We start from the raw sequence: 27,365 nt of genomic DNA, 5'->3' as shown, positions 1-27,365 counted from the left end.
CTCTTTGTAAGAAATTGGTTCCGTTTCTGACTAAGATCATATACCAAGGAATCGAAGTGCCTTCTTTTCAGTAAGGGGATATATACGTATGATCTATCGATATTTGTAGTGGAATAAGACCCTGAACGTTGTATTTTGAGCAGGTGTAGCTCTTCCGATACTGTAACGTTTCTGAAGCAGCTAAACTCAGCATTTTCAGTACGCCGGGCTGAGTGCCTCAGACGGTTGAAGCGCTGGACTTCTAATCCCAACTTGGCAAGCTCGATCTTGGCTCAGTCCGGTGGTATTTGAAGGTGCTCGAATACGTCGGCCTCGTGTTGGTAGATTTACTGGCACGTAACAGAATTCCTGCGGGACTAAATTCCGGCATCTCGGTGTGTCTGAAAACCGTAAAAGTAGTTAGTAGGGCGTAAAGCAAAATAACAATTTATTTTCAGTATTTTTCCGGAACGGACGGTGTTCATCAGACATACTATGCAAGAGTTCCTGGAGGCAAAGGCATAGCCTCTGTGGAACAGGTTGATGTCAACAGATATCGTTAATGCCGTGGAGCAGGTGAATCTCATGAGATATCGCTGATGGATCTCAACAGATATCGTGAATATAGAACAAGTTAATCTCAGCAGCTATACTTAATTCTGTGAAACAGGTGAATCTCAACAGGTACTGCTACTCCAAAGAATATGGCTTCCAATTGAGATAGCTAAATACAATTTCGGAAACTCAATCGTAAAAAAAATTACCAATGTTTCACCCCAGTGCGACTTGGGCTCATCAGTTGGATACCGCACCTTTCCAAGACACTGGCCGGCTAGCGCCGGTAGCGACACCGCTGCAAGCTACCCTGTGTTATACACAAAACAGTTCCGCCGTACTAGGGGAGAATTGTATCTCCACTTGCTCCTCCTGGGCTAGCATAACCATATTTTTGTCGAAATACTGGTAATTTTTGACGATTTCAGTTTCGTGAATTTTACGAGTATTTAGGCACTGCTGCTGTTCCGAAACAGGTGACTAGCTGTTCACTGTGGTCTCATGCGGGACGGATATTCCTCGCTCTCTTCCTGTTGTTCATGCTTATCGTGAACGACAGATAAAAGAAATGTTACTAAGTTAAAAAGTAATATTTAGAATAAAATACGCAATTAAGGACGATGGTTTGTGGGAAGAAAATTGTTTGAAAGGAAAGTTAAAGAAAGCGTTAGATAGTTGTTGAACCCTAAAACTTACTCACGCTAGCGCCCCCTGAGATATGTGTGATTCTCGTTGTTGTCAGAGAGCATTATGGTGATGTCAGTAATATTATTGTTATTGGGACATGCAATAAATATTGATCATGATGATTTTGTTTTAAAGGGCCAAATGCAGATATCAGCCGCATTCATTTGCTGGTAATTTTAATAGCTGCCTACCCGAGGCGTGCTGAGTTTACTCGGAAGGACATGGGTTTAATTCCCCGTCAGAAAGTCGAAAAATTTGGAAGCGAGATATCTTCTTCTGGAAAGACACATGGCCCTGAGGCTCATTCACCTTACACCAAGAGTGAAGGTTAGTTCCTGGAGGCAAAGGCAGCCGGGTGTACAGCTGACCACTCTACCCTATCAAGTGCCGAGGTTACGGATAGTGGAATCCTGTACCTTCCACTCCTCCTAGGACCGTCATGACCTGTACGGAGGTAACTTTGTTTTGCTAGTAATATTCATTTTTGTCTTACTCTTGGGTGTGAAAATGTATCCATTTTTACTTCAGGATGGTGTAGTTCTACGATGACTCTTACAGAGCCACTGGATCTTCAAAATTCCATGGAATCCGAACCATTTCCATTTCCAAAATCACTCTTGCACTGGCCGGGAATTTAACTGCGGTCGCCTAAACGAAAAGCCAGCGACGATATTACTCAGCTATTACGACCTGTGACTTCACTCTAATACTTGAGCTGTAGCTGTAGCCGGATTAGAGAATGAATCAATGCATATAAATGTAGCAGTTAATATTCGGATAAGTGTATTGCTAGAAGCCTTTCGCCGGTGAACGTTAATACCATGTTAGTGTTTCATAATATACCCACTTACTGTATGTTAACGTGTACACCGTGCTAAGACGAAACAATTATACACTAAGGAATAGGTGGGAGATGTTCTTAAATCAACCGAAAACAATAAATCTGCAGGCCCTGATCACGTATTTAACGTGTACATACAGTAAAGCAAACCGTAGATATATTCGTGGACGTTTGGAGGAACTTATTAAATAAGTGCGTGGATATTGGAAACATCCCTGATAGTTGGAGAAAATCGACGATCAAACCTGTACAAAGACAGAGTTGATTCAGAAGATCCAAATTCGCGTAGAGGTGTCGTACTTGAAATCAATATGTTGAAAACACTCACCAGATTATTAGCGAAGAAATGAATTGAAGAACTGGACAGCAAAATACCAGAGGAATAAATCTGTTTCCGCAAGGGTAGAAGTACACTCCACGCAGTAACAAACTTGCTTGACGATATAGAAGAATCTTTAAGACGTCCAAAAGGAGAGCTCTACTGTGTATTTATTGACTGTACAAAAACCTTTGATCTTCTAGACAGGAAAAGGCTATTGCAGAAGCCTCGGAAACGCACACCCCCTGGTTAAATTATTTGGGAATATTCTAGCATATAACAGTGTAATTATTAATGATTCCACATCAAGTTCGTTTGAGATCATCCAAACAAACGGAGTCTTACAGGGAGACCCCATCAGCCCGCTGATGTTTAACATCGTAACCTCCGACATTGTGAAAGCCATCGAGGGAACGACAAACTTAACACTGTACGTGCACGCAGACGACATGGTTCTGGCTTCAAGAAACAAAGAAGACCTTCAGACGGGACTGGACAACATATCCACATAGGCAGATACTAACATCTTAAGAATTAACAATAAGGAAACAGTACAAATGATTTTCGGAAAGGGGGCAAAAGTAGCAGCAAAGGATGTAATAAATAGTGAACACATTTAAATACCTAGGCATTACTCTTCAAACAACAAACACGTCCTTCAGAGCCCATATAAAAGATAGATCTGCAGCAGCAATAAAGGGCATACACAATATAAAGAACGTACAGCAACTGTCGCTAGAAACTGTTATGAAGCTTTTCTATGCCAAAATCGTACTCAGCCTAACATATGGCATTGAAATCGTGTGATCCAGACTAACCTTCCACGACCTAGTTACAGTGGAAATAGTGAAATTCAGGTTCTTGAAAGCTGTTCTCGGCCTATCAAAATAAAGCCTACCAAGATTTCCTATGAACTTACTGGAGAAAAATTATTCATAGAAGGCTTAATAATAAATCACAACTTGCCATCTACCATGAATTCCGAGAAAATACTCAAAGGCAGACAACGAAAAAGAACCGAATTATGGTGCGAATCTTAATCCACGGATACCATGACGACCAATGACGAGAAGCAAGCTAACTTCAACCTCCGACACATCATGACAAGATTCGCAACCCATGGGTTCTATCACAAGATATGTGCAAATAAACGATTCCATGAACCAAGACAGGACTGTGTGTGTGAAATATGCAAACTTCATTGTGACAGATATCACGCTATCTACTGCGAACTCAGAGCAGAATCTCTGTTCCTCTATGTAAACTTGTGTACATTGTGCGCATTTCCTAATTAACAATTAGACACTGCTAAGAACAGTAATTTAGTCACGTCTTGAGATGTTTCTAACTGCATTGTGTACGAATGTATATTGGGATGTGAAGATTGAACCATTACGGTGATAACATATTCTAATAAAGAACTCCATTGTCATCCGGATGTTTGGGAAGTGTTAGTGTAAGTTGAAAGGTACGTATGCCTCAATTCAAAATGCGTGCGAAGGTAGATTGATCTGTGTGTTTACAAGTCATGGTTGATAGTGCGGACCGAGGTAGACCACGAGGGAAACAGTTGTCATAGAATGAAGCCACTCGTGCACAAACACTGCTTCAAGAAGGCTACTCGCGTTAAATACGGTGTCAGAATGCTTAGGGTTGCGCAGGATACGACTTGGTATCTATGAAAACATTTCCAGGAGATTGGAAGTGTTGCCAGATGCCCAGCTACGGGCCGCCGAAAGAGAACAGCCCTATGGCAGAATCGTTTTGTACGTCTACAAACTCTCCAAAATCGCCAAGTTACATCAAGAGCATTACAGGACATAACGCAGGCTTCTGGAGTACGAGTTAATGACCAAACAGTCTGCGAGAGGTCAATTTAATATCCGGACGACCTGCTCAAGTAGCCTACCTTCATTAGAGACACGAAACTGTGGCAAGAAACTGCAGTTTGCTAGAGATCATCTGCGCTGGCAGCTAAGATACAGGTGTTCTGTACTGTTCTCAGATGAATCTCATTTCGCTTTATATCTATGAATACTGTGAAGTGGAGTTCAACCAATCCGAATGAATTTCTAATAAAACAGAGAGGGAAATAATTACAGTACGGTAAAGTGTAATTGTCCGTACTCTTTTGAGTCCGTCTCTGCATTCCCAGCAAAAGTATTCTGCCGCGATTACCATGCTGACTAATGTATTGGTTAATCCATTTCCGACAGATAAATATGGCATATATTACAGTACATCATAAATTTCGTATTGCACTGTTCACTGCTTCAAATAAAATTCAAGTTGATATTTTATTACAGTATACATACTGCTTGGTTCTCTGAGGCTTGAGAAGGAGCATGCTTTTTTTACTTTCATTCGGTGTCATTACCTCCGTTTTTTAATTTTTTATGGCATTTGGTTTAATTAAGCATTGGGCCATCCAGTTCATCTATAGACGCGGAAATATTTGTACTTTGAAAATTATCATTGAAGAAAATGGTTCTTGTAAAGATTGTCAGCCACCGATGGTGGAGAATCTATTCAGGATCGTCAATGGATGACTTCTCTTCATTTTTTATGAGTAGTGTGGGATGGCCACATTTTGTTTTAGGTAGACCTCTTGCTATTGATTGTTGGATTCTCCGCTGTGCTGCTCTGTTAGGCGCCACTCCACTTAGTTTCGTATGTGGGCTACCTTTTACGTACCCTTCACGAAAATTGCTGCAATATCATTTATTTACCCGTAGTATAAACCTTGGAAGCTTTTTTTCTCTGTAATGCACGTTTAAGATATTTTCATTGTGCACCGTCCTTTGAAAAGTGGACGCATGTGGATGGTTGATTACATTCTATTTTTCTGTAACAGAGCGTAAAGGTATAAATAACTTTATCGATGCTGTTAACGATCCTGTGAATGAGGTCACTCTTTTGACCTGGCTAGTTACTCACCGCCCAACCATAGCTAAGTATCAAGTAATTGATTAGTTTTTTGATAATTAACATATATAAAATAAACAATATCCAGAAGGCTCACAAAATAAACATTTTACCTCACTCCGTATACATATATACTGTAGTACTATCAGTTTTTTTACCAGGCGGGCGTGATTAACGTAGTGATATAGCTGCTGGCTTTCCATTCGGACGGTGAGGTTGGAATCCCGGTCCATTCTGGATTGGAACTTTTACGTGAAAAGTCATGTGGCGTCAGGAAGGGCATCCGGTCTTAATTCCGTGGCTAAAACCAAAATGAGCCGGGATGGCTCCAGCAACCCCAAAAATACACGGGATAAGTTGAACTTTTGTCCGGCTTCTTCACTGAATGTTTGTGTTGGCCTTAACAGACATCTCCTCTCTACGCAAAACATACCACACTGCCAGCTTCCACAGTAATGACTAAATCCCTCCACCGCAGAAGTGGCCACGCGATTTGGGTGACGTAGCAGCCCTGAAGATGGTTGTCCATGGTTTCCAATGTTCACACCAGACAAATGCTGGGTGCTGTACCGTAATTAAAGCCACGGGCACTCCCTTCCCACTCCTAACACTTTCGTCGCCATAAGACCTATATGTTTCGGTGCGACGTAAAGCAAATTGTAAAAAGAAAAAAAACCCCTCCAATTATGGTTAGGTTACGTCAGGAAGGGCATTCGGCCGTAAAACTAGATCAAATTCTCACACGTTGAGGAAAGGCCAACAAGAAGAAATCAATCTCTTACCCATCATCCACTGTGACTACTGGCACAAAACTACATTGGCTGTATGCTACTTTCAAGGAAACAGTTTTATAACATGTGGCCTGCTGTAACTGTTGAAATTTACCGGTGACGTAAACAGATCCCCAAAGTCTACTACATGTGTGGAGCATGTTCGCTGTGACCAAACTAAGAATATCCATGACTGGGCATTACCCGTTTTCAAGAAGAATGGGCCAGTAAACATTTTAAAAATAGGAAAAATATTAAAAATATAATACTTGAATTACTTGGTTTGTCATAGTTTTCCCGGCCGTGTGATAGTATTCTATAAGGCCACTCCTTGTGACGTTGTTATGTGTTGTTATGTATTGTGTATTACTGTACTACTTTCACTTACAGTATGTCAGTACAGTCGATTGATGAATGGAAGTACATTGATTGAGGAAATCTGAAAATTGAATTCATTGAAGGTCTCATCAACGTTTCTAATTGCAAGACTAAATACTGCATTTAATATGCAGCCCTGTTGGTTGAAAAATGTATTTCCGACAAATATATGTGATGTGGCAGTGAAAAATATATTGCTGAATAAATTATGGTAACTTTTTCCTTTCGTTTTTGATGTTTTTCTCACGTGTAATGGTTTGATCATACCAGTTGAACGCTACTAGAAAGAAATGGCGCATCTTCGTTTACAGCGGATGTTTTTGGAAGGATAGTGAGATTAGAAAGTCGTAGAAAGAGCAAGTTTATGTCGTGAATCAATACTTCATTTCTTACAGGAATTCGAGTAACTACGGTAAATACTTGACGCTGATTGGTCTTGTGACATATACTTTTTTCCTCTCTCTCTCTTTAAAGAGGAGAAATGCAAGTATTGGATTATGAAAATGGGATCACAACTTTTTGTTGGAGATGTCAAGAGTTGTCGAACCTGGCAATTCTTTCACTCTGTCTAGTAAAATTAGCATGTACGTGTATGCAGTCGGAGCATTTCTGTGTAGTTTTCCCGACGGTGCACGGTTTTTATCCAGTATATTCGGCACATGTTATTGAAGTTAATATTGGATTAACCACAGTGTGATTAACTGCTGACTTTTCACTCAAATGGCATAGGTTTGATTCTTGATCGATCCTGGATTGAAATTTTCACCTAAACAATCTCGTGGCCTCTGGAAGGGCACACAGCCTTAACAACTCCCGTCCGCAACCGAAAATGAGTTTGAGCGGTTCCAGCGATCCTAGAAAAAAGTAGAATAACTGAAGAAAGTATTATCGCTATGGTAGTATTGAAAAGGTTTAGATTGTAGAATAATTAGTTATCAAAAATTGTCCTCAAGTAGGCTCACAAATGTGTACTGTGTGAGTGGCGCCTAGGTTGACACTCCTACCGGAATTTCGAATGCGTTACAAGCATTGTGAACTTTCCCACCAGACTACAGTAATTTAAACTCTATCGAGACCTTCCTTCGGGCTGACAAGGTGTGGACTTGATGTATGATGTCATGAAGGCTGGCCACGGTTGGCGAGTAGGGAGCTTTCACTGGTCGTGGGTTCGAAAGTTACCTGAAATAAAGACGCTTCATTCACGAATCGTAATGACTAATGAATCTATCCATCTTAAGAACAATATTTTATAATATCTTAACACTAACATGATCTTTTTCTGAATTAATGTTATTGCTGACTGATTTATATTATCAGTCAGTTACATCGGCATGTGTACAAGAAAAGTCTTCAAATATGGACAGGTTTAGCGGTTCATAAAAACTAAGAGTTTTATCTTTTCTTTGATCAAAAGTCTTAAAAATGTGTATTTCTTAGTCGGTTATATCCCGTATAAGTAAAAGAAATCAATTTTTAAATGTACATGTATGTACGTGCGCACCCGTATCACGAGAAAACGGCTAAACAGAATAAATGAAAATAGGTATTTAAGGACATGGGAGAAGGCACTACAATCTAGGTTATAAATATTTGATTCACCCTGCGCGAAATAGTTTACGGGAAGGTCTGAAAACAAAATTTCAAATATCTCATTACATACTGATGAAATGAAAATCCTCAGCCTGTTTCCAGTCATTCGACTGAGTCAGGAATTGAATCAATGAAGTCCCTATCTAGCGGCGAGGATAGGAATTGTGCCGGCTGCCGAAGCCTGTCGCACTCTTCTGAGCAATGATTAATGACTGACAGATGATATGAAATGAAATTGGACTGTTGCTGGAATGAAAGATGACGTGGAAAACCGGAGTACCCGGAGGAAAACCTGTCCCGCCTCCGCTTTGTTCAGTACAAATTTCACAGGGAGTGACTGGGATTTGAATCACGGAAGCCAGCGGTGAGAGGTAGGCACGCTGCCACCTGAGTCACTGGGGCTTTAGTACATACTGATCCCATCGATATATAGCCCTACTACATAAGAAGAAATATACAACATAACATTTCCGATCTTACGCGCAATGCGCATTGATTCTACGACAATAATCACGGAAATATAAATAATTAGCAGTTTCCCGCGGGCTCCGCCCGCAACGTATCATATTGTTAATTAATATCCCCATGGATGTACTTGCTAAGTTTCAAAGCAATGGAAATAATATACATGAACTGTTGTGGCAATCACACAGAGGAATGGAAAACTATGGTACATACGATTCAAGGAAATACAGTAATCCAATCTACGATTAATACGAAGTCTGTATCGGTTGGAATAAACAGACTAAGAAATACGTTTGAAAACAATCACTCAAAACTCATACCAGACAGTAAATTATTACATCGCAGAGCAAAATCCGCCGCCTGTAAGCAAGCATTTGATACTCATTTATGCAATTGAGGTTGATTTTTCAGAGAATAGATCGGTACATTGCATCAGAAATATTCCTTGATATTTTAAATTCTATGCTGTTCGTTTGTCCAGTCTATCCGTTAAGAGGTTTGGTATGTTGTCAACACATACTATTTTTTACGATTTGCTTGTGGCGACGATGGGATAGAAAAGAACTAGGAGTGGGAAGGAAACGGCCGTAGCCTTAATTAAGCTACAGCCCCAGCATTTGCCTGGTGTGAAAATGGGAAACCACGGAAAACCATCTTTAGGGCTGCCGCTAGAGGGGTTCGAACGCACTATCTCCCGGATGCAAGCTCACAGCTGCGCGCCCCTAACCGCACGGCCAACTCGCCCGGTCGTCAACACATAAAACCTTCTACCCGTATATTACATATTATTACCAGCTTTATTTTATTAAATCTGTGACACCTCTGTGACCCGTCCGAATGCCTCATGAGCCTTGGTGCAAATGTTGGTACTGATCAGTGGAGGCGTGTAGATTTGTATAACTAACAAACAGACTTACTTTCGATTTTATAGATATGCTGCTGAGGTATAGGTGGTAATTAGTAATGGTATTCAGAGCACGATTTGTGCGCCTGGATGTTATCAAATATGCTACTCATAGACCCAGTCGTGCTGCAGTAGCACTTTCCGGCCCAGTGAGGAAACCAGTGCAAACTATTTAACTCCTTCATGCCTTGCGCGCTTTATTATGGCCCCGCCATCTATTTTGTGATAACCTCATAACCTTTGGTAGTGTTTTTTGAGGATCCAGCTTGCCTCCGGGTTGAAGACCTTACGGGCATTTTGTCTTGAATTCTGCCGTTTATGTTTTTGTTTTTGTTGCATTTGGCTTTACGTCGCACCGACACAGATAGGTTTTATGGCGACGATGGGGTAGGAAAGGCCTAGGAGGGAAGGAAGCGGCCGTGGCCTTAATTAAGGTACAGCCCCAGCATTTTCCTGATGTGAAAATGGGAAACCGTCGGGCTGAGTGGCTCAGACGGTTGAGGCGCTGGCCTTCTGACCCCAACTTGGCAGGTTCGATCCTGGCTCAGTCCGGTGGTATTTGAAGGTGCTCAAATACGTCAGCCTCGTGTCGGTAGATTTACTGGCACGTAAAAGAACTCCCGCTGGACTAAATTCCGGCACCTCGGCGTCTCCGAAGACCTTAAAATAGTAGTTAGTGGGATGTAAAGCAAATAACATTATTATTATCATTATTATTAAAATGGGAAACCACGGAAAACCCTTTTCAGGATTTCCGACAGTGGGGCTCGAACCCACTACCTCCCGGATGCAAGCTCACAGCTGCGCGCCTCTAACCGCACGGCCAACTCGCCCGGTGATGTTAATCTTATTGAATAATCCTTTGAGTAATAAAGAGAGCAGGGATAGTACATTCTGATCTTCCATTTGTCGTAGTGGAAAGGTTACCAGTCCCAACACTCAGACCCAGAGCGGTAATTACGAGAGATGTACAGGAGTTATTCGTACATCGTCTGTCTGAATAAATACTATATATTGGGGCGAGGAACTGGGGAGTTAATAGAAAACTTTCCTTTTTATTTTGCCATTCTTTTGGGCCATATATATTCTGATAATTACTGTTAGTTTTTCACTGGATCATCAGTGAATCGAACAGTTATGTTCATAATTCCTGTAGGTTCTGAGCAGATCGAAATGCCCATGTGTTCTGTTTGTAGAAACAGTGGAATGGCTCAGGTTGTGAGAGAATGCAGTTTGATAGTTTGGGATGAGGACACTATGGTAAACAAAAAAGTGGTAGAAGTAAAACATTAGGTGCTGATGGACATAAGGAAGACGGACATGCTTTTGAATGGCATAACGATGCTATTCGGGGAAGGCTTCGTCAGGCTGCCAGTTGTAACAGGTGGAACGAGAGCGGAGTAGTGTGAGCTTCAGTGAAGAAATTGTACTTCACGGCCGTCGATTGAGAGGCCTTTTCTCACACTCAACTTGTGTGTTTTTCTCCATTTACCTGAACTACCTACATGGCCGACCTGTCGAAGACAAGTACAATAGCTAGTTGTCTGTTTTAATTCCAATTTTCCCCTGCTGTCGGAGAAATGATTATCTGTGTTTGGTCCGACAGATATGTGACTTTCAATCCTCTTGTTGTATGAAGATGTCGGGTAAAAAGGGACTTCACCTTTTAGTTTTTCAACCTTACCAATTACTTTATTGATGTTCACCAACGCTTATTAGAGACAGCAAATCTAAACCCCATTTGCTTGATTACTTGTTTGATTGTGGGTTGTGTATACTATATCTATATTTATATAAAATAAGAGTTTTGTCTGTACATTGCTCAGAATTTGAAAATAATGGTATTTCTGTATCGATCATGTCCACAGTAACAAGAAAATGCAGTTTTTACTGTTCCGTAATGTCTGTCTGTCCGTCTGTCTGTCTGTCTGTCTGTCTGTACACGCATCACGAGAAAACGGCTGAAGAGAATTTAATAAAAATCGGTATGTAAAGTCGGTTGGTGAGCCGCTGCAATCTAGGCTATAAATCATTTTATTCACGCTGAGTGAAATGGTACTTTAGGGGAAGGCCTAAAATTATTTCTCAAATATTTATATTATTATTGGTCATATCGATAAATACTACATAACTAAAGTTATATAGAATTAAATTTCCGATCATTTATGTCTTATGCATTTTTACCGTACCGGCTATGATAACACTGATATTCATGAATTTGGATTTTTGTTGCTAAGTCCATATCAACGCCGAGCCCCGAGAAAATGGTAAACACAATTTAATGAAAATCGGTATATAGAGTCTCAGGGAATAAGAAACTACAGTTTAAACTATAAACAATTTTATTCTCCTTGGGTGAAATGGTAGTTTAGGTGAGGGCACCTAAAATTTTATTTTTAAATACCTATATTCTTAGTCCTATGGAAAAGTACTACATAACAAAAGTTATAGAGAATACAATTTCCGACCATTTATGTTTTATTCAGTTTTACCGTACCGACTATGATCAGAGTGGTATTTCAGGACCGGAAGACAATTAATAATGTGAAGGCCTACAATATCGAAAGCGCGTAACATTGATCATCAATAACATTACACTGACCGTTGTTTGTTGTAATGATCTTTGTCTCTTATGCTGACATTCAACGCCGATAGATGGGATTACTGCTGCACACCGAGTATAACAGCCTAACTGTGTATTGGCGGGAAACAGCTGAGGAGTTAGATAACTTTCTTCTTTAGCATGCCATTCCTCTAGTTCATACATTTTCTGATACTGCTGGTACGTAACACATTGGTTCATCATAGTATTCCAGCTATTCGATACCTACTCTGACGCGCTGTTTTGAATGAGCAGTGTGCGCACTTAAGTAGGAGGCTCAGTAGTAGTAGTAGTAGTAGTAGTAGTAGTAGTAGTAGTAGTATGAACTGGTCTAGAATTACAATTAGGCCTATTCCAAATTATAGTACCACAATTCAATAAATAACTCAAAATTCAACCCTGAAAAGAGCCGTTTCTTAAGAAAAGCTTCTTCCTCTTCACTTTTATTAAATCTACATTCATTTTATTCCAAATTAACAGCGAAGATGTGGTTTCTTCTCTGGCTTGGAGGAAAAATTGCCTCCACGTCAGATAGTTCTTTCCCCCGCCAGTGTAGTGAATTGAGATTTTCCGACTCATCGGGGACTCCCAGGCAACAGATAAGTAAACGGGCGTAGTTTTTGCCCTGGGACTATCCACTATTCGAACCCCCCCCCCCCCACCGGGGAAAGGACGAAGATTGTTCACGGATCACGGATGTCTGTGACTTGGTGATTCCAGCTCTGTAGCTTTGGACTGTTAGTTCGGCAGCGTAGTACTGTTCGTTAAAAGTGAGAAAATGTGTGATTTTTTATTTATCGAGTATTTCATATGAAAGCATTGCTTTTAATCGCGCCACTCCTACTGACGTCTTGTAACGACCCATGTTCATTTCAGTTGGGAAAACCACTAAGAGAGTCTTTCTGAGAATCTATAAAGGCAGGCGGAGAGTGAGTGACTGCCATTATAATGAAAACTCGCCAACCTGATTGTGACTGACGGTAGGCAAGCTGGCCTACCATTACAATGAAAATTCCCTAACCCAGTCTTCATATGAGAACAAACGTTGGTGAATTCCCCGTCGTGTTTCTAAGGCAACGTTAAGAGCTATGCAACTTAATACAATCTTGCTCACAACGTTTACACTACCTAACCTAGAATTCTGTATACAATTTAGAATTCCGTAGCGAAGCACGCGTACATCAGCTAATTTTTCTATATATAGGGAGGAACAAATTATTAGCCACGATGACATTTCAGCTTGGTCCATATACACACGTTATTCCCACGGCAAGCAAGTGAAAGGACTGGTGGAGTCAGATTTCCCTCGCCGCACTAAGATATAAGCAAATTAATTATGAATACCTCGCTTCTTAACAAGTACTGAATGTTCGTTACCAGGGAAAAACTATTTATAACTAAAAAATAATTATCCGAGATACGCAACAAGTCACAAATAATAATCCATCTGAAATAACTGAGTGCTCGAAGTATGGTGGTTTGAATAAAGCGTGATCAATATGGATCTGTTCTTAAGATTTATCTTTTATTTGATACAACCTTATTATTATGATACCATCAACGTTGTAACGTATTGAAGATTTCTCCTACATTCCATTTTGTTGTTGATATGCACATGCCGTGCGGTTAGAGAGGCGTGTGGCTTTGAGCTTGCATCCGGGAGATGCAGCCTTGAAGATGATTTTCCGTGGTTTCCCATTTTTACACGAGGCAAATGCTGGGGCTGTACCTTAATTAAGGCCACGGCCGCTTCCTTCCAATTCCTGGGCCTAGGATGATACGTTTCTTATCGACAGTGGCAGTTTTTTCCCTAACCCTAGCTCCAATTGATTACTAATACGCACGCCATAATGGCATCATAACAATACAGAATATCAGTCACGTATTTATTACTAATTGGGGTTATACCTATGATCTCTTTAGTCGTTGTATTATACATGGCGTAGTAAAACTCTGTCAAATTAATAAAGGAGCATAGAACACCAAAATGAACATATTTTATATAGAAATGTATGGTAGTTGACGCCAGGAGTTGGTACGAGGTGTGAACAAAGTTATTCATTCGGGCCTGTTTAAGTAAGTTATTGGCTTTGAATGGTGAATTGAGGAAGGAGTACCAACATGTTCCTCTCCTCGTTACCTATGTTCATAGAGCAACCACATTACAGTGAGCATCAATACTAGGAGGGATCATCTGATGGGCAGGTCTGGGAACCCGTGTATACTAGTTGCGGACAAAACCAGAAAATATATCCCAGTTTCATACCCGCAATGATTATGGGGCATCCGAGTAACGTCCCCGCCTTTGCGGGTTTGCGTCCCTCCCTTTTAAATCACACATTTCTCTCCTCACTTGAACTAAGAATGTCCACCAAGTGTAGTCGATCTACAGCTTATAAAGTATGATCAAGAGGGGATGTAACCGATTAGGTGTCAAACCATGGATAATTTGAAAATTATTGTTGTCTAAGTCAGTGACGTTTTCTTTACATTGTGTGAAAATTTCAGCCTGGCAGTTCGAGAAGTTTTTTAAAGATATGACCTGCTATTTGTTGCTGCATTAATATGACCACGTCTTTAAGAACTTGGAGTGGTGTTTTTTTTAAGCTTTCATTTTTTCACCACATAGATAGGCCGTACACACTTTCCTCTGAATCTAAAAGTAGGGGAAGGGGGGGCAAGATGGGGACGCTAAGGAAAAAGTAGTTCAGGTGCGTTATACAGGTTGATAATATATTCATAAATAGTTCTATTTTGTTGCGTCACTATCTGTTTCTCATAGTGCACTAAAATAGTTATTGAAAAGTCAAACACAAAAACTCCACACACAAAAAATCGTGCATACTACCAATGCCCCGTCTTGCCCCACATATGGGGCAAGACGGGGTGGAGGTTTCTTTGTCTCCATGGTGCTGCCACTGGCCTGGAAACTTGCATTCTACAGTAAAAATTATACTAAAATTTGAATCTATTCCCATAACCTTGAATTACTAATATCAACGTAAAGTATTACACCATAATAAACCATCATAAGGCTCGTAGATGGCATAATGAGCAAGAATACAATTTAAATTCATTTTTATGGTAAAAATGTATGGATTTTTAAATGACCGATTTTTTTCGCGTGACCTCCTGAGCGGCCGTGTGCAGGTCTTTAAAGTCGACTCCCGTGGGCGACCTGCGCGACGGGATGAGAGATGGAATGGATGAAGATGAATGAAACTGGGCAAGGGTGTCGAAGGAAGTGGCCGTGGACTGTCAGAAGGTACCGTCCCAGCATTTGACTGGTGTTGAAAATGGGAAACCACGGGAAACCATTTCAAGGACGGCCGACGGTGAGGCTCGAACCCACGCGTCTACCGAGTCAGCGGAGAGCTTGGTCCCATGACCTATCGCTGCGCTTTAGCCAGCGTAGCCACTGCTGTCGGTAATGACTGATTGAGAAATCCACTACCCTTTGCACTCAGTATTTGGTCCCTTGGCCTATACCAGAGGGCATAATTTATAAAAATGAAATATGTCTAGAAATTATATAAGTACCTATAGGGGAAATACTATTTATCCTAAAGGGCAAGATTAGGACTGGGGCAAGATGGGGACTAGGGCAAGATGGGGACTGGGGCAAGACGGGGATGTCCCCATCTTGCCCCAAGTGTTATACTGAGACTAACGGAATAAAAATATATTTATTTATTTGTGAATTACTTCCACAAGCTCAATATATATACATTAAGGTACAGTCTAATGGATAGTGTTCAAGAACAAATGTATTGCAATTCCAGCTTACCTCATCAAAGTCCAAAAGATACATATGTATAAGATCACAGGGGTGAGAAACAGTAAAAAGGCCACTCCAAGCATCCAGACAGCTCACACTGACTAGAAGTCGTACAAACTGTGTAACCTTCATCTGCCCTTCAAGCTATTTCCATTTTCAGGCCAGTGGCAGCACCATGGGGACAAGGAAACCCCCACCCCGTCTTGCCCCGTGTCCCCATCTTGCCCCCCTTTCCCCTACTAATGTTTTCAAATTTTCAATGATTGTAAATTATCAGTTGGTAGAAGTTATGAAGAATTATTTACAGTATCCAGTATTTGGGAGATAGTGGGTTCGAGCCCCACCGTCCGCAGCCCTGAAGATAGTTTTCCGTGGTTTCCCATTTTCACACCAGGCAAATGCTGGGGCTGTACCTTAAATAAGGCCACGGCCGCTTCCTTCCCATTTCTAGCCCTTTCCTGTCCGATCGTCGCCATAAGACCTACCCGTGTCGGTGCGACGTAAAGCAACTTGCAAAAAAATAATAATAATAATAATAATAATAATAATAATAATCAGATATTATTGGATTTTGTAGGACATTTATTATGATATTTGTTACGGGAATTTGGTGGTTCAGCAGGGGTGAAAGAAGGTGCGGGCTGGAATGGGTCTAACTACAAGTTTGAAAAATGAATTAAAATTTCACCAAAGGTTATATTTTCAAAACTTAACAGTGGTGACATAGAATTTGAAACCTTAACAAGTCAACAACAAGCCAAAATCAGGTTCAAAGAAATCACAAGATTTCGGGGGTTATTACAAGATCTGGGCTTCGAGCCCAAAGTATAATTTCTAAGCTCTCAGCTCACAACAACAAAAATACTAAAGGGCAGAACACCCTTAATTACATTGAGCATTAGCTCCCAACCTTACATCTCAAGCCTATCTAAGGCCCTTTTACCACAACACTATAAAGAGCTGTCCCGCTCTCTATCTGTCAAGCCTATTAAAGGCATACCCGACCTTACAAATCAATTGCCGTTACCGCACCAAATGAAACAGGGGTATTAGTACCCAATCTGCTGGGCCTCGGCCGAAAAAGAACAGGATAATTAAATGGCCCAAAATACAAAATGACTGGAGGCGTAGCTTGCACTCCTACATTACACTATTAAAACCTACTCGGCTCTAGGCCGCTTACACAAGGGCTAGTCCCATAATACGGAGGTGTCTCGTATAAGAAAACTGTATTACATTAAGAAAAAAGAAAATCGGTTATGAAAACGTAGTCACCTCAAAACAATATGAGTGGGAGCTCGAGAGGGTTAGGCACTCTCTATCCCAATTTGTAGTTAAAGAGACGGAATTTTTACCAAGTGTCTTTACATTTTAAAGGTAGGTTACATGAGAAAAGTTTCGAACCTGCCCCGTGGGTTAAACTGCTGAGCTGCATCCGGGAGATAGTAGGTTCGAATCTCACTATCGGCAGCCCTGAAAATGGTTTTCCGTGGTTCCCCATTTTCACACCAGGCAAATGCTGGGGCTGTACCTTAATTAAGGCCACGGCCGCTTCCTTCCAACTCCTAGGCCTTTCCTATCCCATCGTCGCCATAAGACCTATCTGTGTCGGTGCGACGTAAAGCCCCTAGCAAAAAAAAAAAACTGCTGAGCTAGCAAGAAATAAAGTTATTAAACGGCCATTACCTTGTTATTGAACTGCTGCCCGAAGGAAGAGGCGCTTCCCGCCCCCTGCGACATATTCACATACTAAGCAAGATGTCGATGGAGTGGCAACGAGCCATGAACCTCAGCAGTTTTATACGCACAAGGAAGCTTCGAGACCTTTCATGAAGTAAAAGCGCCACACTCCCTCCCTTTATTGGCTAACATCAAAAGTTACACACAACATGAACAAGAAACCTAGGATTGTAGGAAAATTAATTTAGAAAATTCGGGATTGGCTGAATTCAAAACTGGCGGAAACAGAGATCAATATTGCCAACCCAAAAAATGAAAGTAAGAAATTTAACAAAGAACAAACTTATGGATACAAAGTTTCTTCAAAAACAGTCCCTTCACTTCGCACCAGAATGCACAATCGTAGTCTTTTCTCTGTAGAGACATCTAGAAGAGAATGTCCACACTTCTTGATATAGGGCAAAACAAACACAAATCGAAATAGACACCGTTCAGAACACTTCAAAATGACAAAATTTACAGTGGTGACATCTTCTGGGCAACTGTAGAGTTGCTTCAGTTATTAAAGTTCAGGGTTTCTCCAGTAGGGATTACTTGTAGGCGCACAATTTAAATTTGCGGGGTCGGGGTGTACCAACCGGTACAATATTATTACTTTATTATTTTTACTTATCATATTATTACTTCTAAAATGTAAATCACCACAGAGATGTTCTTTTTGGCTATATTTTTATAACTGTTCTTAAATATTAAGATAAACATGTATTGCATATAAGTGAGGTACCATTAGTGGCTATGCTGTAATGTATACACTCAACTGCAAAAAATGAAATAAAAATTGGCCGCGGCAAATTATTACTTTTTCTCCTCTTGTTTGAAATAGGATGAACATATTGAGCATGTGGCAGGATTTTAAGTGCCATCTCTTCGGCCATCGGCTATCCACAGTTTACGAATATCCACGTGTTTCGAGAATGTATAAAATTAAATATTTTTTTGCCGGTCAGTTTTTGTGGGTTGAGTGTACTTGAGGTCGTACAATAATTTTTTTTCTAAGACTGTACTGGCACCACTTCGTCAGCTGGGTGACTGTACTCTATCTTGCAACTTGCGAAGCGTATATTGATAACTGCACAAAGTTTGTTAGCCTTTAATTGTCTGTTCTATGTATTTTAAAATCTAGTGATGTATTTTTGGTTACATCTCCCTTTACACATGTGTGACATTACAGTTGAACATGTAGGCCTACAGCAAAAATTTGTATGAAATGTCTGTGATATATTCACCTTGCCCAAGTTCGATCATTTTTGTGGTATAAATTCCTCCGTGGAATGGAAACTCGCAAAGATTCGTCGTTTGTTTCAGAGAACACGAGAATTCTGCGGGAAATTTAGTCAGGCTCTATGCAATTTGATAACGCAATCTGAGAACTGCTGCGCAGCTTCGTCGTCCTGTTGAGACTACAATATCATTTAAGAAATAATCGTCTACCTCGTCATGTCGTCGGTAATGTTCGCACCTAGTATGTTTACGCTTAACCGTGTATCCGCAAGTGCGATGTTTATTTCAAAGCCTACAGTGAGTCCGTCCAGCATTTGCCTGCTGTGGAAATGGGAAACCACGGAAAACCATCTTCAGGGCTGCCGACAGATGGTTTCCAATGTGTCGACGTTGTTATGCATGTATTCAGGCTGGTTGTCGTATCTCCGAGCATCTTCTGTGTATAAAGGGCTATTCCTACCTTTCCACAATGCCTTCAGCAACAACTTTATAAACGTCCCTTAGCTTCGACAGATGACTTTAGCGAACATGTATTTCTATTGGAAAGAAGTTTGTCTTGGTGTGTTATGTCTCCCGTATCACTGTGTACAGATAATTTTGCAACGATACCATATTATTTAATCTAATCTATTTAATCTAAGATTGCGTTATATTCAAGTTTTATTCTTCTGTATTTATTGTAGTGGTGAATATTGTTTTAAGGTTTTCTAATCAGTTATGTTTCACCTTATTTGAATAGAAGTCCACGAACATTTCGCTTGTAATGGTTATTTACTTCATTCTAATCTCCTTTCTTATTAATGTTTCAGGTAGGTCCTTATCGGCGCTGCTATAGTGACTATGATCGTGTTTGGAGACATAGGTATGTTTATTTCTGCAATGCTATTTAATTGTTATCATCTTCTGTAGCTTGCTGCATTCGCAAATAATCTGAACAACCAAACCAAAAGTTGTTACCTGGAATTTCTGTTCATATTTTTTTGTTGACAATCGGGCTTTAGTGAGAATTAATGGTAGAATGAGTTCTTGGTTCAAAGTGGTTACAGGAGTTAGACAAAGCGGTAATCTTTTACTCCTGTTGATCGTAGATTACAATGATCATGTACTTGCTGAAAGCTATAAAATGGCAGAATGTGGTGAAAGCACGCCGTGTAGCCTAATATCTTGGAGCTTGGAAAGAGGTACAGTGAGTACAGTGGCGAAGCGTGAACCAAGTAAGGGAGGGGGTAGACAGAAATATTTTCTATTTAAACTATTTTAATCACATTATATATGGAAATTTGTTTTCGAACTCATACAAATCTGAATTCAGTGTTATATTAATGACTCTGAAACTAAGACAAACCCTGTAACAACCTATAACCCTACGTGTACTCGTTTTATTTTATATATAGACTAAATAGGCAGCGGGAGTTGTCAAATAACAGCATACTTTTAGAACAAAAATAGCAATATAATTCATTGTTATGTAGATTTAATAACAGAAATAAGAAATAAGTAGATTTTTGTACAGGTCACCCTAAACAATATTTTTGTAAATGAGATCAATCCACCTGTCCTTCATTTCAGCAAATTTATCTATTACTCTAGTCTTGAAGTCAGGCGTCTTGCTAAGATGCCACAGCAGTTCCTTCTCTATAGCTCGAGTTGCCAAGTTATAGTCTCTGGTTGGCCATCGAATTCCTTAAATAGGTTTTAATTCGTTTGAAGGGATTCATAGCGTGCTCACTAGAAATTGACGTTAACGGAATATACAGCATCAAATTAAGCAATTTATTGAATTTATTGTTTCCCTATGCACACTCTGGAGTTCATTATTAAGAATGTAAGCCAATAGTTGTTGGGGTTATAATACCGTAACTAATATTGGCGGGCAAGAAAATGCATGTACTTGAAGGGTTTTGATGCTGTCATTCATTTATTAGGAGTAAGTTTGCTATACTTCGTATTTGAATATCATTATTTTATTTTTAGACGTGTCTTATAATAAAGTAAATTGAAATTAATTACAGTAAAAGCATGTCTGAGATGGTAGGCCAATAAGAACACCTTTATAACTGAGATCCAAATACTAGCCAATGAGAGCAAGAAGAGACGCTGGTAAGCCTGTCTACTGGACGGAGAAATTTCGCTATAGGAAGGTCCTAATTCCACAGTCAGCACCTACAGATAGCATTAGTGTTGCTCTATCTGACAGCTTTGAAGAAGGGAACATACACAGAATGGACAGTCTACTTTCGTCTACGTGCTTCGTGTAACTGACACGAGGCCTAGCATTGCCGACGTGAGACGAAAGTAAGGCGGGGAATACAATAATGTCATGAATGTGGAAATAATTAATGTTCTAAAAAAATAATTTAATTAACTAGACAATATTTCGTTCACAAAATGTTAAGGATACAAGCTGTTTACCCTGTCTCCCCTGACGCTATGGCTCTGAGTGAGTATGATATGAAAATTAGCATTTATGAGACTATAATGATGTCAGTATGGAAGAAACCTAAGAGGGTTGAAAGTCCGGTAGAAAATTTAAAAATAACAGAACAGTTGAATCATTTCTCCCAGGATGGGAATAAGTGAAATCGAATCAAGGTGTATCGAAGATGAGCTCGTAATGCGTTCAGTGGTATTATGAACCTAAGGAGGAGCTCATCTTCACATCAGTTTTCAGACAGACTTTTCTGTGCGGGAGTGAAAGTTGGGTGGACTCAGGATAGCTTATTCATGAGTTAGAAGTAATAGACACGAAGGTAACGATAATGACGGCTGGAACGAACAGGTGAGAACAATGCCAGAAAGGTTGTCGGAATGAGGAGATCAAGGCTAAGTTGGGAATTAACTCGATGGATGAAGATACAGACTTCGGCGGTAGGCTCCTGTGAGGCGAGTGGAGGAAGACATGTTACCTAGGCTCAGTGAAGTGAAGTGAAATGTCGTATGGCTTTTAATGCCGGGATATCCCAGGACGGGTTCGGCTCACCGGGTGCAGGTCTTTCTATTTGACGTCTGTAGGCGACCTGCGCGTCGTGGTGAGGATGAAATGATGATAAAGACAACACGTACATCCGTTGGAATTAACCAATTAAGGTTAAAATCCCCAACCCGGCCGGGAATCGAACCCGGGACCCTCTGAACCGAAGGCCAGTACGCTGACCGTTCAGCCAACGAGTAGGACACCTAGGTTCGGTAGTGGAGGATAAAAGAAGCAGAGATAAACCAAGACGACAAGGGCTGCTTTCAATTCTTAATTATTTAAAGGTAACAGAAGTAGAAGTAGGCGAGGTCATAGATCTATCGTGGAGGCACATAGTTAATTCGCACTGGCTTGCAGACTGGTCGCTGAGACCCATAACAGTCTATAATGAAGATGGATGGACGAAGCAATTATCAAATTCCAAGTGATAACATTAAATGGACCGAGCGAGTTGGCCGCGCATTTAGGGTCGCGTAGCTGTATTAGGGAGATGGTGGGTTCGGATCCCATCGTCGGCAACCCTGAAGATGTTTTTCCATGGTTTTCCATTTTCACACCAGGTGAATGCTGGGGCTGTGCTTAATAAGACCACGGCCGCTACCTTCTCAACCTTAGCCCTTTTCTTATCATTGCCTCGCCTAAAACTTTCGATGTGTTTTTTTTTTTTTTTTTTTTTTTCAATTTGCTTTACGTCGCTGCGATACATATAGGATTCAAAGTCACTATCTCCCGAATGCAAGCTGTTAGCTACGTAAACCAAACCGCGCAGCCACTTGCTTGGTCTTTGATGTGTTAGTGCGACGTTAAACCATTAGAAAAAATAACATTGTATGGATTAGTCCTGGTAACCAGGATCGTTAAGGCGTCAATTCTGACACCGTGGTTTGCTGGTTCGAATCCTATTGGTGAAAACAAAAATCACCATTAGATTGTCGGTCGGTAGGCTAAGAGAGGTATATTGGATCTTATCACTAAATTGCGTGTCAAAAGTCTTAACCTCCACAGTTGTTCGTATTGAGCTGATCTTCATGTAATTGAATAATTTAGACAATATCTTCTCAATATTGTTTTAATAATCCGTAATTCCGTATTCTTACTACGAATTTCTTCAAACATATCATGTTTCAGTTCCAAAATACTAAAAAGAAGTTACTAATTAGTTAAAGAACTATGAACGACGTGGCCTAGTTTTCTTTTCATCATTGACTGCAGTTCATTAAAAAACTATTGCGTGGTTTGTTCCATTTCTTGTCGCCACCGAACGGGGAAGCTGCTTGCTCCTAGATTATGCATTCGCACTCGAACTGGGAGTGCCCTAACTAATTTACTGGTATTCTAGATGATGCGTCATGCCACTCCATCACCGTTTCTCAGGACACGATGGTGGGTGTTGTCACATGGGTAACATTTTCAGGGGCGTGTGAATCTCCTCAAGAATAGTTCAGCATTGTATTGTCACCTCTCCTTGATCTTGGTAACTAGGGGTTCCTCCTTGTCTCTTGTTTTCATTGGAAAGGAGGGGCTGCTCTAAGTAGTGTAGTCTGGAAGGTACATTGTGGACTACTATTTTTCTTTTTTTAAGAACTCTCAACTAGCAATCATGGGCTGAACCTTAGGACCATGTGTAAAACCATGGCGCATATTAGAAAATGGTTCCCGTTATGTCCGCACCGACTCAAATAGTAGGCGTATGTTAGTAGGCTATTTAATTAACTGAGACATGGACATATTCATAACAGATTATTTCTGTTCTTAAGAGCCTTTCTGAGTCAGAGCTCTGAAACATATTCGTTAGGTTTTTACTGAGGAAGCTGCATTTCGAATTGCGATCAAGGTATATGATTCACTCCCTGTTGTTCGGGTTTCACATAAAACCCTGGATCTTATACCTTGTTTACAATCCCATAAAATTGCAAGTTTGCGTAATTTTGGTTTTAATGTCAATTCTTCATTCACTTCGCAGCACGATCCTTAAAACAGCAGTATAATTATAATCTAGCTCCCTCAAACAATTATACTATCTTGTTCTCTTCCATTATATGCCATGATAATATGTTGTCTGCAGTACTTAATGTTTTGCTGGCTATATGGCTAATGTGGCCGAAAACCAAAAATTGCTTTTTAAGGGCATTAGTACGGTGTTAGTAGCAGTAGTAGAGTGCGGGAGTAGGCCTACTTACCAGGCTGACCTGTTACTTTGTTTGACACTATAGATGCACATTGACGTATAAGAGAGGATGTGGTATTTTTCGTGGTAAATATGGTTCGGGGTTGCAGTATACGGCGACGTTCACCTGGTCCATGTTATTTACGCCTGTTGTAAAAGGCCAAGCCTCAGATGTTTTACGAGCTTCCGGGGACTCGACCTTCTAGTGTCATGCGTGTGTTCGTGAGGTACGATGATGTAACATACATACATACATACATACATACATACATACATACATACATACATACATACATACGTACATACATACATACATACATATATACCGGGCGAGTTGGCCGTGCGTGTAGAGGCGCGCGGCTGTGAGCTTGCATCCGGGAGATAGTAGGTTCGAATCCCACTATCGGCAGCCCTGAAAATGGTTTTCCGTGGTTTCCCATTTTCACACCAGGCAAATGCTGGGGCTGTACCTTAATTAAGGCCACGGCCGCTTCCTTCCAACTCCTAGGCCTTTCCTACTCCATCGTCGCCATAAGACCTATCTGTGTCGGTGCGACGTAAAGCCTCTAGCGAGCATACATACATAAATACATTATCGTTATAGACTGTTATGCCTTTCAGCGTTCAGTCTGCAAGCCTCTGTGAATTTATTAAACGTCGCCACTATCCTCGATTTGCAACTAGTGTTGTGGCCTCATTTCTATACCTCATATCTTTAAATCGTTAGAAACCGAATCTAACCATCGTCGTCTTGGTCTACCTCTACTTCTCTTACCCTCCATAGCAGAGTCCATTATTCTCCTAGGTAACCTATTCTCCACCATTCGCCTCACATGACCCCACCACCAAAGCCGGTTTATCCGTACAGCTTCATCCTTCGAGTTCATTCCTAAATTAGCCTTTTATCTCCGCGTTCCGAGTACCCTCCTGCCATTGTTCCCACCTGTTTGTACCAGCAATCATTCTTGCTACTTTCATGTCTGTTACTTCTAATTTATGAATAAGATATCCTGAGTCCACCCAGCTTTCGCTCCCGTAAAGCAAAGTTAGTCTGAAAACAGACCAATGTAAAGATAGTTTCGTCTGGGAGCTGACTTCCTTGTTACAGAATACTGTTGGTCGCAACTGCGAGCTCACTGCATTAGCTTTACGACACCTTGATTCAATCTCACTTACTATATTACAATCCTGGGAGAACAGACAACTTACATACTTGATATTATCGACCTGTTCTAGCTTTGTATCACCAATCTGACATTCAATTCTGTTGAATTTCTTACCTACTGACATCGATTTAGTCTTCGAGAGGCTAATTTTCATACCATACTCATTGCACCTATTTTCAAGTTCCAAGATATTAGACTGCAGGCTTTCGGCACAATCTGCCATTAAGACCAAGTCGTCAGCATAGGCCAAACTGCTTACTACATTTCCACCTAACTGAATTCCTCCCTGCCATTTTATACCTTTCAGCAGATGATCCATGTAAACTACGAACAGCAAAGGTGAAAGATTACAGCCTTGTCTAACCCCTGTAAGTACCCTGAACCAAGAACTCATTCTACCATCAGTTCTCACTAAGCCCAATTGTTAACATGTATTTGATTGATTTTAATAATCTACCTTTAATTCCATAGTCCCAGAGGCTGGCGAACATCTTTTCTCTCGGTACCCTGTCATATGCTTTCTCTAGATCTACGAAACATAAACACAACTGCCTATTCCTCTCGAAGCATTTTTCAGTTACCTGGCGCATACTGAAAATCTGATCCTGACAGCCTCTCTGTGGTCTGAAACCACACTGGTTTTCATCCAACTTCCTCTAAACGACTGATCGCACCCTCCCTTCCAAGATGCCAGTGAATACTTTGCCTGGTATACTAATCAATGAGATACCTCGATAGTTGTTGCAATCCTTCCTGTTCCCTTGCTTATAGATAGGTGCAATTACTGCTTTTGTCCAATCTGAAGGTACCTTACCAACACTCCATGCTAATTTTACTACTCTATGAAGCCATTTCATCCCTGCCTTCCCACTATACTTCACCATTTTAGGTCTAATTTCATCTATTCCTGCTGCTTTATGACAATGGAGTTTATTTACAATCCTTTCCACTTCCTCAAGCATAATTTCACCAACATCATTTTCCTCCTCCCCATGAGCTTGGCTGTTCGCAACACCACCATGATGATTTCCTTTTACATTGAGAAGCTGTTCAAAATATTCCCTCCACCTCTCCAGTGATTCCCTGGGATCTATTATGAGTTCACCTGAATTACTCCAAATCACAGTTCATTTCCTTTTTCCCCTCCCTTCCTAAGATTCTTGATTACTGTCCAGAAAGTTTTCCCTGCTGCTTGACCTAGCCTTTCCAGATTGTTACCAAAATCTTCCCACGACTTCTTTTTGGATTCAACAACTATTTGTTTTGCTCTGTTTCTTTAATCTACGTAAAAATCCCTGTCTGCCTCGGCCCTTGTTTAGAGCCATTTCTGATAAGCCTTCTTTTTTACGTTTACAAGCTGCTCTCACTTCATCATTCCACCAATATGTTCGCCTTTTCCCATCTTTACACACATTTGTTCCTAGGCATTCCCTTGACGTTTCCACTACAGCATCCCTGTATGCCACCCATTCACTTTCAATATTCTGAACCTGCTTACTGTCTACTGTTCGAAACTTCTCACTAATCATATCCATATACTTCTGTCTAATTTCCTCGTCCTGGAGATTTTCTTCCCTTATTCGTTTGCAGACAGATTTCACTTTCTCTACCCTAGGCCTAGATGTAATTAGTTCACTAAAGATCAGATAGTGGTCTGTATCATCGAAAAATCCGCGGAAAACTCGTACATTCCTAACAGATTTCCTGAATTCGAAGTCTGTTAAGATATAGTCTATTATGGATCTGGTACCCCTAGCCTCCCATGTATAGCGGTGAATAGCCTTATGCTTGAAGAATGTATTCGTAACAGCTAAAACCCATACTTGCACAGAAGTCCAGCAAACGCTTCCCATTCCCATTAGCTTCCATATCTTCCCCACATTTACCTATCACCCTTTCGTATCCTTCAGTTCTATTCCCAACTCTCGTATTGAAATCGCTCATTAGCACTATTCTATCCTGCTGTTGACTGACCACGATGTCACTCAATGCTTCATAAAACTTGTCAACTTCATCCTCATCTGCACCCTCACATGGTGAATACACGGACACATTTCTAGTTCTAATTCCTCCAACTGAGAAATCTACCCACATCATTCGCTCATAATAATTCGCTGATAATAATTTTGTTAACTTTTACATCCTACTAATTACTTTTATACGGGGCAAGTTGGCCGTCTGGTTAGGAGCGCGCAGCTGGGAGCTCGCATCCGGGAGATAGTGGGTTTGAACCCCACTGTCGGCAGCTCTGAAGATGGTTTTCCGTGGTTTCCCATTTTCACACCAGGCAAATGCTGGGGCTGT

At 40.7% G+C, this 27,365-nt stretch overlaps 1 protein-coding gene across 3 annotated transcripts in view; it reads left to right on the top strand.

Moving 5' to 3' along the window:
* Lrch (Leucine-rich-repeats and calponin homology domain protein) overlaps positions 1-27,365 on the top strand; it is a 466,257-nt gene that overhangs the window by 89,638 nt on the left and 349,254 nt on the right. The window contains exon 1 of one of the 3 annotated variants that reach the window (XM_067151114.2): positions 19,575-19,616. The exons of the other annotated variants lie outside the window; for them this stretch is intronic. Within the exon in view, the coding sequence (XP_067007215.2) occupies positions 19,595-19,616 (22 nt within the window). The 5' untranslated portion in view covers positions 19,575-19,594. Of the gene's footprint in view, positions 1-19,574; positions 19,617-27,365 lie in introns of those variants that run through there. 3 annotated transcript variants of the gene reach the window in all.

Source organism: Anabrus simplex, chromosome 7 (genome assembly GCF_040414725.1).
Source record: "Anabrus simplex isolate iqAnaSimp1 chromosome 7, ASM4041472v1, whole genome shotgun sequence".
Taxonomy (NCBI): domain Eukaryota; kingdom Metazoa; phylum Arthropoda; class Insecta; order Orthoptera; family Tettigoniidae; genus Anabrus; species Anabrus simplex.
Note: the sequence above shows the minus strand (reverse complement) of the source record. Positions and strands in the feature narration are given on the sequence as shown.